Raw genomic sequence first — 13,622 nt, forward strand, 5'->3', positions numbered from 1 at the left:
ACCGCATGCTCGATCTCTGTTTCGTAAGTGAGGAGATGTGCACTGATTGTTCCATCATATCAGCCCCCGCGCGTGTTAAAAACTGTAGGCTCAACGTTCATCGTAATTTCATAGACACTGTACAGGGCGTGCTCTATAGCTTTGGCGAAGCCAACTTCAGCGAAATGAATGATTTTCTCTCAAATGTCGACTGGGAAGAGGCACTGCGTGACTGTGATTCTAACCTCGCCACATCGACGACATTCAACATTCTTTTGAACGCAATCGATCAATTCGTACCTAAGCGAATCAGTCGCGAGCCTGTTAAACGTGCCTGGTCGAATACAGAGCTTGAGCGATTGGAAAAATTGAAAAGGGCTGCTCTTTGTAAGCACCGAACCGATTCCACGAAAGCATGTTATTCTAAATCGAACACGGATTACGACCGACTCAACAACTGTACCATGCACGCCAAGTACTAGCTGTACTAGCTTCAGCGTCGTCTGAAATCACATCCTAAGAGCTTTTGGCGCCATGTGAATGTCCAAAGAAAGGAAAGCGGACTACTCCTACCCTCAAGTATGACGAACGGCGTGGCGTGGGTATTGCCGACTTGTTTCGCACACATATCAGCAGTGTTTTCATCAACGAACAACTCAGCACTCAGGATGTAATTGCTGCGTCTAGTAACGTCTCTTCCTCAACCTTCTCCAGCCATCCATTTTCTATCACCAGCGAAATGGTTATTTCAGCCGCGAGGCAGCTAAAAACTTCAACGGGTTCCGGTCCAGATGGCGTACCGTCGTTAGTCCTCAAACGTTGCCTGACTGCTCTAGCCAACGTTTTCAAATTTCTCCTTGATGACTGGGGTTTTCCCAGCTTGCTGGAAAGTCTTTTGAGCAAGAAAGGCTGCAAAAGGACTGTTTCAAACTACCGTGGAATAGCTTCGTTAAGTGCACTTCGTCCATCATTCGTGAAGTAGACCATGGCCATCAAGTAGATGCCATCTAAAGGGCGAACACGAAATTATTGCGACACATTCAACAGGGCATAACTTTTTTACCATTGGGTAAAAATCAACCAAATTTTGCACACTTTCTCATTGATGTGTATTGTGTACATGCTGTCAAACTCGAAGTCGTGTTTTTCGATTCAACGAAAATGGAGGTGAACCAACGCGAGTTGAGAGAACAAATTCTTTCCAAACACCTGGAATTTCCTGACCTGCCGCACCGGCAGTTGGGAAAAATGTTGAACATTCACCATTCAACCGTCTCCAGAGTGTTGAAGCGGTTCCAGGAGCGGTTGACGTTGGACCACGGCAAAGGAGCTGGAAGAAAACCGGGACCGGAGAACAAAAAGACGGAGGGAAAGGTGAAGCGGATGATTAAAGCAAATCCCAACGTCTCAAGCCGTGATTTGGCTAAAAAGATCGGCATGTCGCAGAGCTACGTCCAGAATGCAAAGAAGAGAGCTGGACTACATACATACAAGGTACAGAACTTCCCAAACCGCGATGAGCGGCAACAATCGACGGCTAAAACTCGGGCACGGAAGCTCTACGAGAAGATGCTGACAAAATATGGCTGCTGTGTGATGGACGACGAAACGTATATAAAAGCCGATTTTAAGCAAATTCCGGGGTTGGAGTTTTTCACCGGCAAGAGCAAGTTCGATGTGGACGACAAATTTAAGAAGAAGAAAATGTCGAAATTCGCCTCCAAATATCTCATTTGGCAGGCCATCTGCTCTTGCGGACTGAGGAGTGAGCGTTTCGTGACAAAGGGCACAGTAAATGGCGAGATCTACAAATCTGAGTGCCTCGAGAAGCGCCTTTTGCCGTTCTTGCAGCAGCACGACGAAGCTCCGCTATTTTGGCCAGATTTGGCATCATGCCACTATTCTAAAAGTGTCCTGGAGTGGTATGAGGCCAATTCTGTCCATTTTGTTCCAAAGGACATGAATCCGCCAAACTGTCCGGAGCTGCGCCCGGTGGAGCAGTACTGGGCAATAATGAAGCGGGAACTTCGGAAGAGCAAGAAGACAGTCAAAGACGAGAAGAAAATGGAAAAAAAACTGAGAAACTGGTACCGGATGACACGGTAAAGACTTTGATGGAGGGCATCAAGCGAAAATGCGTTCAATTTTACACTCAAGGCTCCATCGATTAACTTTTCTTTTGATTTTTGAAGTAAATATATGTATAAAACTACCCTAAAATTTTGGTTTGATTCTAAACATTATAAGAAAATTGGCATGACATTTTCGGTGTCGCAATAATTTCGTGTTCGCCCTTTACACAGACCTCTCCGCAACATTTGACAAAATGAACCATGACATTGCGTTGGCTAAATACGACAGGCTAGGTGTTCACGATGGCCTGCTTACTTGGCTCTACTCCTACCTGACTGGTCGAAACATGTCTGTCAAGATTGGAGACTATGTTTCTTCATCCTTCCCCGTGACATCCGGCGTTCCCCAAGGTAGCCATCTTGAGCCATTTCTGTTACTGCTGTACATTAATGACGTCAATACCATCCTGCAATGCCTTAAACTATCGTACGCGGACGACCTGTAACTCTACTTCGTGATAAAAAGAACCATTTTCTCGCAGCAACAATTGGAAGTCTTCGCTGAGTGGTGTCGTATTAATCGCATGTCACTGAATGTCTCGAAATGCTCAGTAATTTCTTTTGGCCGCAAGCGTTCGCTTCTTCACCATGACTACACCCTGACGGGCATAACTTTGAAACGTGAATCGACTATCAAGGAGCTGGGAATACTGATCGACTCCAAGCTCAGCTTCTAGGATCATGTTGCATACGTAGTATCCAAAGCTTCATCACAACTCGGGTTCATATTCCGCTTCGCCAAAAAAATTCAAAGATGTAAACTGCCTTAAAGTACTGTTCGTTGGTGCGACCTATTTTGGAGTATTCGACGGTCGTGTGGTCTCCGTACTACCAAAATGAAACCATGCGTATTAAAGCTATTCAACGGAAGTTCATCCGCTATGCTTTAAGGCATTTTCGCTGGAATGACCCTACAAATCTGCCTAGCTACGAAAGCCGATGTATGCTTATCAACTTAGAGCTTTTGGATGCGAGACGTAACGTAGCAATGGCGAGCTTCGTCGGTGATCTTCTTCAGGGAAACATTGACTGTTCTGCACTGCTGAGTAGTATCGACATCAATACGACCAATCAATAATTCAAAGATGCTGTACTGTACTGTGTACTGTATCTCATCGTCAGTCTAATCCGACGAACTGTGACCGTGACATCACATCATTGTTGTTAGTGTTTTCCGTGGACTTGAGGGTGATTTTTGGACTAGCCGGAAAGAGTAAACAATACATTCGACACCGTCTTCACCCTTAATCGAACAGGCCTGCATTGTCAGGTGGCGCCTCTCTTGCGTACTCTTCAACGAGTCCCAGCGATATACCAACCAGTCCAAAACACTCACCCTTAAGTCAATCACTAACAAGTTCGATATCATCCAACTACTCCCCATGATCTTCAAGCTATTCATCGTCGCACAGTGGGCGACAATTGACAAAACCGCGACAACATTGAATATCTCGGCTGACGGACGGTTTTAGTCAACGATGCATCGTATTTTCCAACATCTTAATATTCATCAATAAGCTCTTATTTTCCTCCGTACCAAATTTCCCCTCCGTGTAGCAAAATCTACTTCCCTTATAAGTTCTATCGTTTAATCCATTTCCGATAAAGTCGCTCATATTCTCCAGCTTCTCTTTATTCACCAATATGTTATTAGCAGAAAAATTTGATTAATTGCATAGAAGTTATGGAAAACTCACATGAGCTCAACGAACTTCAAATAGCTTCAGTCGAGTTTTATAAATTACACACAACATCTCAAAACTGTTCTGCAAACATCATAGAAGTTCAGAGATAAGTTCAAATAACTCCAGACAAGTTCTGCGAACTTCAGCTAAGCTCTGCTACCCCAATAAAAGTCCTATGCGTCCTGATGAAGTCTGCCCTACTTCGGAGTGGTTTTACTAACTACGAGTACTCTTACTTCACAGAGACTATGCATACTGCAGGGATTAATCTTTCAGGCCTATTCTGCGTGATGTGAGATGTGAGGTGACTCACTGTCCTGGTGAACTAGCTTGTCACATGTCACCTCAACCTTAGACATGATCTTTGGAGATCACTAGATTAAACTTGAAGTTCACAAAATGTGGAGACATTCTTAGAATATTTTGACGTTCGAAGAATTTTTCTGAAGTTCACAATACAACTCTGAAATGCACTTCTTTACATATTTCGATAATTCTTTGAAGATCGCAGAACAACTCCGAAGGAGCTTTAAATAGTTCCTATGCAATTCATAAATGATCTGATAACTTCAAGGGAAGCTCTCTGATCGGAAAAGTAAGTTCCCGAACTTCAAACGAAGATCTCTGAACTTCAGCTGAAACTTTCTGAACTTAAAGGGAAGTTCACATAACACATAATTTCCGAAAAAATCTTCACAGAACTTCGAATAGTTTACAGAACTTCCCTGAAGTTCAAGTTACTTAAAACAATCATTAAGATTCACAGCACTTCCCTGTAGTTCGCAGAACTTCATAAAAGTTCCCTGAAGTTCGACGAAATGTTACGAGATGTTCAGAGATCTTCCAACGAGAAGCTCAGGAAACTTCCAATGAGAAGTTCCGAGAAGTTCACATAACTTCATTTAAGTTCTCTGAAGTTCCGACGAGAAGTTTAGAGAACTTTCGACGAGAGATTCAGATGTTCAGAAGATGTTCATAGTACGCCCGACGAGAAGTTCAGAGAATTTACATGATGAAGTTGTTCAAGTGACCAAGACCTTTCGGACGGTGGTCAGATTAGTAGAACATTCATTCACTACGTGGCCCTAGTGAATATTTGTATCAAATATCTATTGAGAACTTGGCCACCTCGGAACTTGATGTCTTCGGCAAAGTTGTTATTCGACCGAAACCTTTGAGATGAGAGACAGATTAGTAGTCTGTTGCATTCGACTGCCTGTGTCACCAGCGAATAAAGATTTGTGGCAACCCTGAGGCAAATCAAGGAGGTCCGAAGTGAAAATGTTTTTTACAATATAGGCCCAATAATGCTACCCTGAGGAACTCCTGCACTAACAGGTAGTCGTTCAGATTTTTAATTTTGATAATTTACCTGCAGAGTTCTGTCAGTTTAATAATTTTGAACTAATTTCATAATATAGAGTGGAAAATTAAACTTTTTAAATTTAGCAATCGAACCTTCATGCCAAACACTGTCGAATGCTTTTTCTATGTCTAGAAGGGCAACTCCAGTTGAGAAGCCTTCAGATTTGTTCCAACGAATTAAATTGGTAACTCTTAAGACTTGATGAATAGTTGAATGCCCATGGCGAAATCCAAACTGCTCATCTGCAAAAGTTGAGTTCGTATTGATGTGAAGCATCATTCTATTCAAAATTATCTTTTCAAAAAGTTTACTTATTGAAGAAAGCAAACTTATTGGACGGTAGCTAGAAGCTTCAGCTGGATTTTTATCCGGCTTCAAAATTGGAACAACTTTTGCATTTGTCCATTTATCAGGAAAGTACGCCAAATGGAAACATCTATTAAAAAAAAATACCAAGAAAGACAAGGTACTCTCTGGGAGTTTTTTGATGAGGATATAGAAAATTCCATCATCACCAGGAGCTTTCATATTATGAAACTTTGTCCAAATCAGTCCCCCAGGAATCATCAAACATATTTTCCCGAGAGAAATAATTCAGATAATCCCGAGCAACCTGATTCTCAATAGGACTAGAAAGACCCAAACTGAAATTATGGAAACTCTCGAATTGCTTAGCAAGTTTCTGAGTTTTTTTTTCCGAATTTGTGATCAAAATTTTACCACCTTCTTTAATCGCTGGACAAGGTTTTTGAGGTTTTTTTTCGAAACTTTTGTGATTTTCTAAAAGGGTTTGGAACTCGGGTCTAATTTCAAAACATTAGTTTCAAAAGTTTTGTTCCTCAGGGCAGAGAATAGCTTTTAAATTTGTTTTTGCAAATCCCGCCAGATAACTTTCATGGCAGGATCACGTGTTCTTTGATATTGCCTCCTACGGACATTTTTCAGACGGATCAAGAGGTGAAGATCGTCGTCTATTATAATGCTTCATATATCGTGATTTCTGCTCCAACAAGACGCCACCAGAAGAAGCGATGAAGTAGACATTTCAAAAACTAAAGGCTGATCATAAAAAGAATTTCAAAAACGCATATTTTTTTATGAATAGCGATGTATAAATAAAGTTAAGTCAAAGCTGGCATTGAAAATATCCTATTCTCAATTTTCATTATTTTTGAGAGAATATGTGCACTTTTTGGAGAGAAGGATACTTTCCCATAGAACAAGCAGATTTTGTTTTGGTACCTTGGTTTTTGCAAGTACAGGTCGGACTTGATTATCCGGAGTTTTGAAAAAAAAAATCACTCCGGATCATCAAATCGAATCATTTGTTTTTTGTTGCCAAGGACAGTTTAACCCGTTAATTCCCAAGTCGTTTTTGTCATTCAGACAATGCGTGATTTTTCCAGGAGTACCCCAAGGAATTGAAATCAAGATTTTAAGAATATTCCAAGGATCATTCTAGTGATATTGAAAACATAATTTACTTTTCCAATTTCCGTTAAAACATGTTAAAAGAAAAAAAATGCTGATCTATAAATAGATCCTTGGCTTGTTCAAGACTTCAGGCATCATTCTGAAGATTTCCAACTGCCCAACAATTCAAATCACATTCCAATATATTCTCAAAGATTCCAGGTTGTTCATAATTTATTTAAAATAACAACAAGTGATAAGAGATCACCTTGAAAACCTAAGAATGTTTTTTCAAGAGTTCAGATTGATCAGATATCATCCTGAAGATATCCAAGTATTTCATAAAGCATATCGCATCTCACAGATTTTCTCTCATTTTAAGCACGACAGCACGACTTAATGTGTTTTAAGATATCCATAAAGTCGTCTTGATATTGTTCAAAACTTCAGGTTGATCAGGTTATATTGTACAGAAGATCTCAAACTATTCATCAATTCAAATCACATCTCTAGGATATTCTCACATGATGCAAGATGGCTCTGAAAATATTCCAAAGCCAGTTGATAAGAGATTATATATTTTATAAACTCACGATTACAACTCATCATGAGCATTGTTCATGCTCCAATAAAAAAAAACAAATAATGGTTTAACGATCCCATAAATTTCATTTCCAGTGAACCGGGTAATCTGGAAAACCGAGAAGAAACCGCAAATTTTAAATCACCGGGAAAAGCCCGTCAAATTCAATGACAAAGCGTGAAAAAATAAGATTATTTACCTTTAAACAATTTAAAGGTTTTCAGGATACAGTCACTTTGATGAATATTGAAGAGATTTAATATGGAATTCTTCAAGCCATTTGTGTGACTTCAGACGTTCAGAGTACAATCTTTGAATAGTTCTTTTGGAAAATTCATGAATATTCAAATTAAGTTCTTAGAAGAATTTTAAAAGAGTTGTGGACAATTCTAATAAAATTCCTAGAAAATGTAAATGCCTCTAATAATATAATAAAGAGAATTACAGGAATCTCACGATAAATACCAAGGGGGTCGAGTTTTGAGGGAAAAATTCCAAAGGAATACTGAGATGAGTTTCAATAGAATTCTAACGAGAATTCCAAGCGATTTTTTAAAATAATTCAGAAGAAAGGGAGCTCCAAGCTAATTATGAGCAGAATTTTATGACATTCCTGAGGAGAATTGCGTGGAAATTGGATGGAGAATTCAGGTTGATTTTAAATACAATTATTTAAGGAATCTTTAGTGAATTCTTTCGAAGTAAACCTTAGGATGAACTACATGAGTTTTTTTTTGAGTATTCTGAAATATTGCATAGACTTTTTTAAAGGGATCTCGGAGAGAATCTCAAATTAATTTTAGATAAACTCTGAACATAACTTTGCTATGGGAAATGATTCTAAATGAAGTTTGAGAACATTTTTTAAAAATCCTGTAAAGAGTTTTGAGCGAACTTTTTCAAGATAGTTAAAACTTTGAAAAATCATGATGACTTATTGATGAGAAACAAACGATTTTTTCCAAAAATTTTGGCAATTTCCCGGTTCTGTGATATATTGTGATAAGCCGAAGAAATCAAGCGGTTAAATGGGTTATAATTTAGAAAGCAGTAATTATCCTGGGGAAATCACCAAAATTCCGGGAAAAAAAGAAACCCAGGAAACTGCAAGTTGGGATTTGCTGGTCACCATAATTATGGCTGATGCCAATTTTATTTTTATTTTATGTATCCCATAAATTTTCTAATTTAGTCCTTTTTATAACCGTCTTTCGCTCTACGCTTATCCTAAAACTAAAATATTAATAATTTATTAATTTATCATTAAATAGGTTGTTTATACGTGATTTTTTTTTCTATTCATCCCTTGTTAATTAATATGTGCCCCTCCTCGACCTATTTGAGTGATGTCGGACATAAGATGAAACTATTATTTGCAGCAGGTAATCAAATGAGCATTTTATCAATTTAATAAGGAAGTGCAATGTCCATTTCCTCACTCTACTTTTTTTCTGACTAGATTTATAACAACAAACAATTGACTAAGATGATTTTAGATTCAGATCGCAAATTGGTCATTAGAACGAAAAATTGAGGCACTGAGAAAAATGTTCAAAATCTGGGATTTAGGCAAGTGTTGACAATTTTTAGACAATACATTTGAAAGACCTACGATACAGAAACTTTCAAACACCTCAAAATTTTCATAACTCTGGGGCCTACACAATATTACTAGATAGCAGTCCAAGAAAAAATCTCATTATTCTGGTACGAGGAAAATTGTTAAAGATGGAAAGATCGTGGACATACACGACAAATTAATCTGACTCATATTTGAGTCACGCACACTTAAATTCGCAGAAACGGAGGTCATAGGAATGAGTAAATTTTAACTAAAATATGCGTAAATGTCACTCAAATATGAGTGAACGGAACACACATATGAGTCCGATTTATCTGCTGTGTAGAAAAAATTACATGAGTCTAGGACTGAAAATTAGGAGCTCGAAAAAAAAATTAATTTCCGAGATAAATTAAAGAGATTTTGGACCAATTTTGTGACCAATGCTGGGACTTGCAAATTCGAGATCTCTAAGACAAACAATTTAACAAAGCTGTGTGGCCTGGAATTATTTTTATATTTTAAATATTCCAGCAGGGCTGTTACAAGATTTTCTAAATTTGATCCGCGAAATCGAATACACGACAAAAAAAACTGTTTTCATTGCCTAAAAATAGCATTTCAAGCTTATTGCTTGCTTATAGCATATTAGATTTTTGCCTGCTCTCAACTTAATATTCCAAAAATTACTTTCGTTTCGATCTCGAAACATCGAACAAAAATCAAAATTCAAACAATAAAATGTAATTCAATGGATCAACCGTATCCAAAACAAAAAACGTTACTTTAGTGACTTTCAGTCTAAAATAGTTACTTGTAAGTGACTAGCTTAAAAAAGTGACCAAGTCACTCAAAAGTGACCGACTTTCAAGCCATGCAATGAAACCTATAGGATTACTCAAATCGAATTGATTATGTTTTTGTGATATCAAGTTGTTAAGTACACTCGCAATAGAAACTATGTGAAAACTTTTTTCAGTGTAAGCCATATTACACAAATTTTCTAGATTTTCACCGGTGGTCAACTGATAATTGTTTAACAACTTTTGAAATTTATTTATGTACTTTGAATCCAAACGAAACAAGTAACGATTTTCAAGTCTCACAAGAACCTTGGACTGGCACACCCCCACAAGTTCTGAAAACACAACAATGTCATCGTTTGCACTTACCGATCCCTTCCGCCCGGGGAAGCTGAAGAACACATCCGGCCCGTTCCGGTGCGGCATCTGCTTGAGCACATTCAGCAGTTTGGCCGAATGCCGGGGCCACTTGCCGTTGATGGCCTTCATCGCGCCGAACAGCAGCTTCAGCTCTTTGACTGTGATACTGTAGCTGGCCAGCACCCCGAGCATCTCGATGAGCAAATCTGTAGAAGTGAGAGAAGAGACCAATTGTTACGCACTGAAATGCGGTTGGAGAGTCGGAGGAACCTACCGGCAACGATGGGCTCGGCCCGCTGCAGCCTCGCCAGGACATGTTCGATCAGGCCGATTTCGGTGCAGGCCTGCAGATTGCGGACGCTCTTCTTGAGGATGGCGATGAAGACGCTCCACACTTCGGCCTGTAGGTTGGCCGGGCAGTGGTCCAACAGTTCCAGCATGTGTTTCACGTTCTGGGCGTCCTGGACGACAAAGTTCAGCTCCATGTCGAACTCGCCGCCGACGAGCTGCAAGAGATAAGAGGGGGAGAGGGAGAAGATTTCCGGTTAGTGTTTTGTCGGATGCGAATCGGAAGGATGCTGCAAGTTGACTGCTGGCAAGTTCTTCGAAATGTGTCCGTTTGGCCCCGTGCCGCTGTCATTATTGTGATTGTTGCCGTGGCAGTATTAAGATGAGAAATGCTTAAAATAAATGAATGACACACTGTACAGGACGGGAGACGCTTCTCACGTTCCACAAATTGCACCGACAGCTTTGTCGTCTGACATAAAGTTGATGCGGGACAACAACAACAGGGAAGGAATAAGGGCCAGTGCCAGTGGATGGATTGGTGGCTGCCATGGTGTGCAGCGAGAAAATGGATTAAATTCCATTTTCCAAAGTGTTGGCGTTGGGCGGTGGACGATGGGATGCTCCATATCCGGGTCATTTCGGGTGACGCTCGTCGTGTAAATAAAGTTTGTTTATGTAATCATTTAGCTATTACTTCAAGGATGATTGTGTAATCGTTGGGCTGCTAGCTACCGACCGGAATATAATTTCGTCGTGAGAGAAGGGACGAGATCGCTCAATCCTGATTGGCTACATTTCCACTTGGTTTCATAGATTTAACGCAAATTTCAGGAGCTTTAGCGAATACCAAAACTTGTTACCGCTTGTAACATTTGTTCATGTACTTCTATATGTTGATCGTATCCTGCCTGCCTGTCTGTTTGAATTTGAATAATAATTGCCAATCCCATATCCCTAGGTTTAGTACAATACCAACTGCTGGTACGAACAGAAAAGCCGATAATTATCGAATGATAGGGACAAGATATCGCGAAGAGAAATAGGGAGGCGGTTCGATTGTGAACTTTTAGGTGAGTTAGGTCATATTCTTTGAAAAGTGGAAGTAAATGTGTTAGTTGGAAACTAAGTGATTAGAAGTGGAAGAAGTCGTTTTCCTGAGGATTCCCAAAACAGATTAGGTAAGAGTTGTGGAAATTCCGCGGCAATCCAAGCCATGTGGTAGGTAGGTCCCTTTGTTTCCTTGATAGGACCCGTTAGATTGCCGTTTTTTTATAATGCGTTTATTTTTCCAGGCTCATTTTCTGTAACTTTGCGGAGCCGAAATTCATTGTTTAAATCACAAAATTCGTTAGTGTATCGAAACAAATGGATGGCAGGGTAGGGATTGAGAACAGAAGGTTTGGAGAGCAATGTGCTCTTGATCTCGAACTAAGCGACATACTGATGAAAAAGACAAACTCAAGATGACACCAACTACTAAATCCTCAGATCTTCCCGTTTTAATCACTACAAGGGACAGCCCTATGGGGTTGTACGCAATGGTGAAGTTCGACTACGTGGTCTTATATAATAAATCTTATTTGTTAACTGCAGCAGGAGCTTGTTTTATGTGTAGGAATAGAAATTTGAGCGGGGTTCTCTCTGTTTATATTCTTTAGTATGACGCGCTTGATATAAATGGCCCACAGCGACTCACGAAGAGCTAATGATTCCGATCAATAGCGGTGCGGCTTATTCCTCCTTCTATGGATGCTCTTGTTGGGTACTGGAGAACGCCACCACTCACCACGCGGTGATTTAATAAACCGGATGGAATTCAACTTTGAAATCTGTGTTAGGGAAATCGCTTTTCGCATGCAGTCGGTGAAAATTTTAATTATCATAGCAACAGTTGCACATTCATGCAATTTTCAATAGTGACATTTTGAAAAATGATAAAGTCTACATTTTAAAATATTCGTGGACAAAATTCCTATCGATTGGCGAAATAAGAATTAAAATCCATCATCTCTGGATCAAAATCAGACCATTGAAATTGCACCCCCAATGTTGCCTTCAAGAACATGCTATGTTAGATTTAAACAAATCTAGATAGAGCTGGAATTAGGCGTAACAGTTTTTGTAAACAATGACTTCTTTCGATGATTTTTAAGAATTCAACACGCCCACGCAAACCAACATTACCGTCGGGTAGTGGAAGTCTTACCCTACCTGATGGTGATGTTTATTTGCGAGGGCAAGCCTTGATTTTCAAGACATCATCGAAAGAAGTCATTGTTTACAAAAGCTGTTACGCCCAACTTCCAGCTCTTGAGAACTGACATCCGATTGATGACCTTGACAAATGTCCAAAAACCTACTCTTGTACAAATTTATGGTGGTCCTGAAAAGGATCGTTTACTCGTGATGGTTGAGTAATGCTGAGCTATTAGGGCGTTAAACACAGATGAGGCTGGTGAGCTGTGTGTTGTTTGAAATGAGGGTCACGCGCTTGGCATAGATGGCTCACAGCGACTCACGAAGAGCTACTGATTCCGATCAATAGCGGTGCGGCTTCTTCCTCCTTCTATGGATGCGCATGTGCACTGCAGCTCTCTGCTTGCAGGCAGCCTTTCGTTGTGTACTGGAGAACAGTGTTCAACGCCACGCACCGAAAGCACTGCTGCTGCTGATGCCGACGACCGGACCACACACGGTGATTGGAACTGAATCCGATCTAGCTGCTTGCGGGGAGCCTTTCGTTGTGTACTGGAGAACACCACCACCCACCACGCGGTGATTGAATAAACACCGTTTAGTGAGACCGGATGGAATTCAACTTTGAAATCTGTGTTAGGGAAATCGCTTTTCGTAGCAACAGTTGCGCAATTATCATAGCAACAGTTGCACATTCGTGCAATTTTCAATACTGACATTTTGAAAAATGATAAAGCCTTTAATTTAACAGATGCGTAGAAATATTTCTGATCGATTGGTGATAAAATGATGGAATTTGCTCCTAGGGCAGCTGAGTTAGTAACGTTCAAAATCTTACATAATTTTGTTACATGTTCCATTTTCGGTTTTCACAAAGTGTACCCCCATATAGAAATCACAGACGTAGTCCTACGTCAAAACACATAAATTAAATTCAAGTAGTCGAGATATCCAAGACATCTCTAACGGGTATCGCGGGTTATTTTCCTCGGACCCTGAGGAATGTGGATAACTCAGTCGCGGCTCATGTCCAACCCTTTGAACCATAGTTTATTCGACACCTGTGGGGGAGCAGAATCGATCCGTTGCAGCTTAAGGATGTGCGTTTTCGCTGCGCATTGGAAGCAAAAGCTGCCGTACTCTAAAACCGAAAGGATGGTTGTCCGGTACAACCTGATCAGATCTTCCGGGTGGGCTCCCCACCAAGTTCCGGTAATTGTTCGAAGAAAATTAATCCTTTGCTGGAATTTTTG

The 13,622-nt window shown here is 40.1% G+C and overlaps 1 protein-coding gene across 14 annotated transcripts in view; it reads right to left on the reverse strand.

The window, feature by feature from the left end:
- The window catches only part of rg (rugose), a 414,681-nt gene that overhangs the window by 135,166 nt on the left and 265,893 nt on the right, over positions 1 to 13,622 (reverse strand). For all 14 annotated transcript variants that reach the window (XM_065220386.1, XM_065220381.1, XM_065220380.1 and 11 more), the window contains exons 2-3: positions 10,157 to 10,388; positions 9,892 to 10,088 (exon numbers count right to left, since the gene is read on the reverse strand). In XM_065220386.1, coding sequence (XP_065076458.1) covers positions 9,892 to 10,088; positions 10,157 to 10,388 — 429 coding nt within the window. The remainder of the gene's footprint in view (positions 1 to 9,891; positions 10,089 to 10,156; positions 10,389 to 13,622) is intronic.

This window comes from Ochlerotatus camptorhynchus, unplaced genomic scaffold (assembly GCF_037179485.1).
Source record: "Ochlerotatus camptorhynchus isolate MF236.1 unplaced genomic scaffold, CSIRO-AGI_Acam_v1.1 ptg000125l, whole genome shotgun sequence".
NCBI classification, from domain to species: domain Eukaryota; kingdom Metazoa; phylum Arthropoda; class Insecta; order Diptera; family Culicidae; genus Ochlerotatus; species Ochlerotatus camptorhynchus.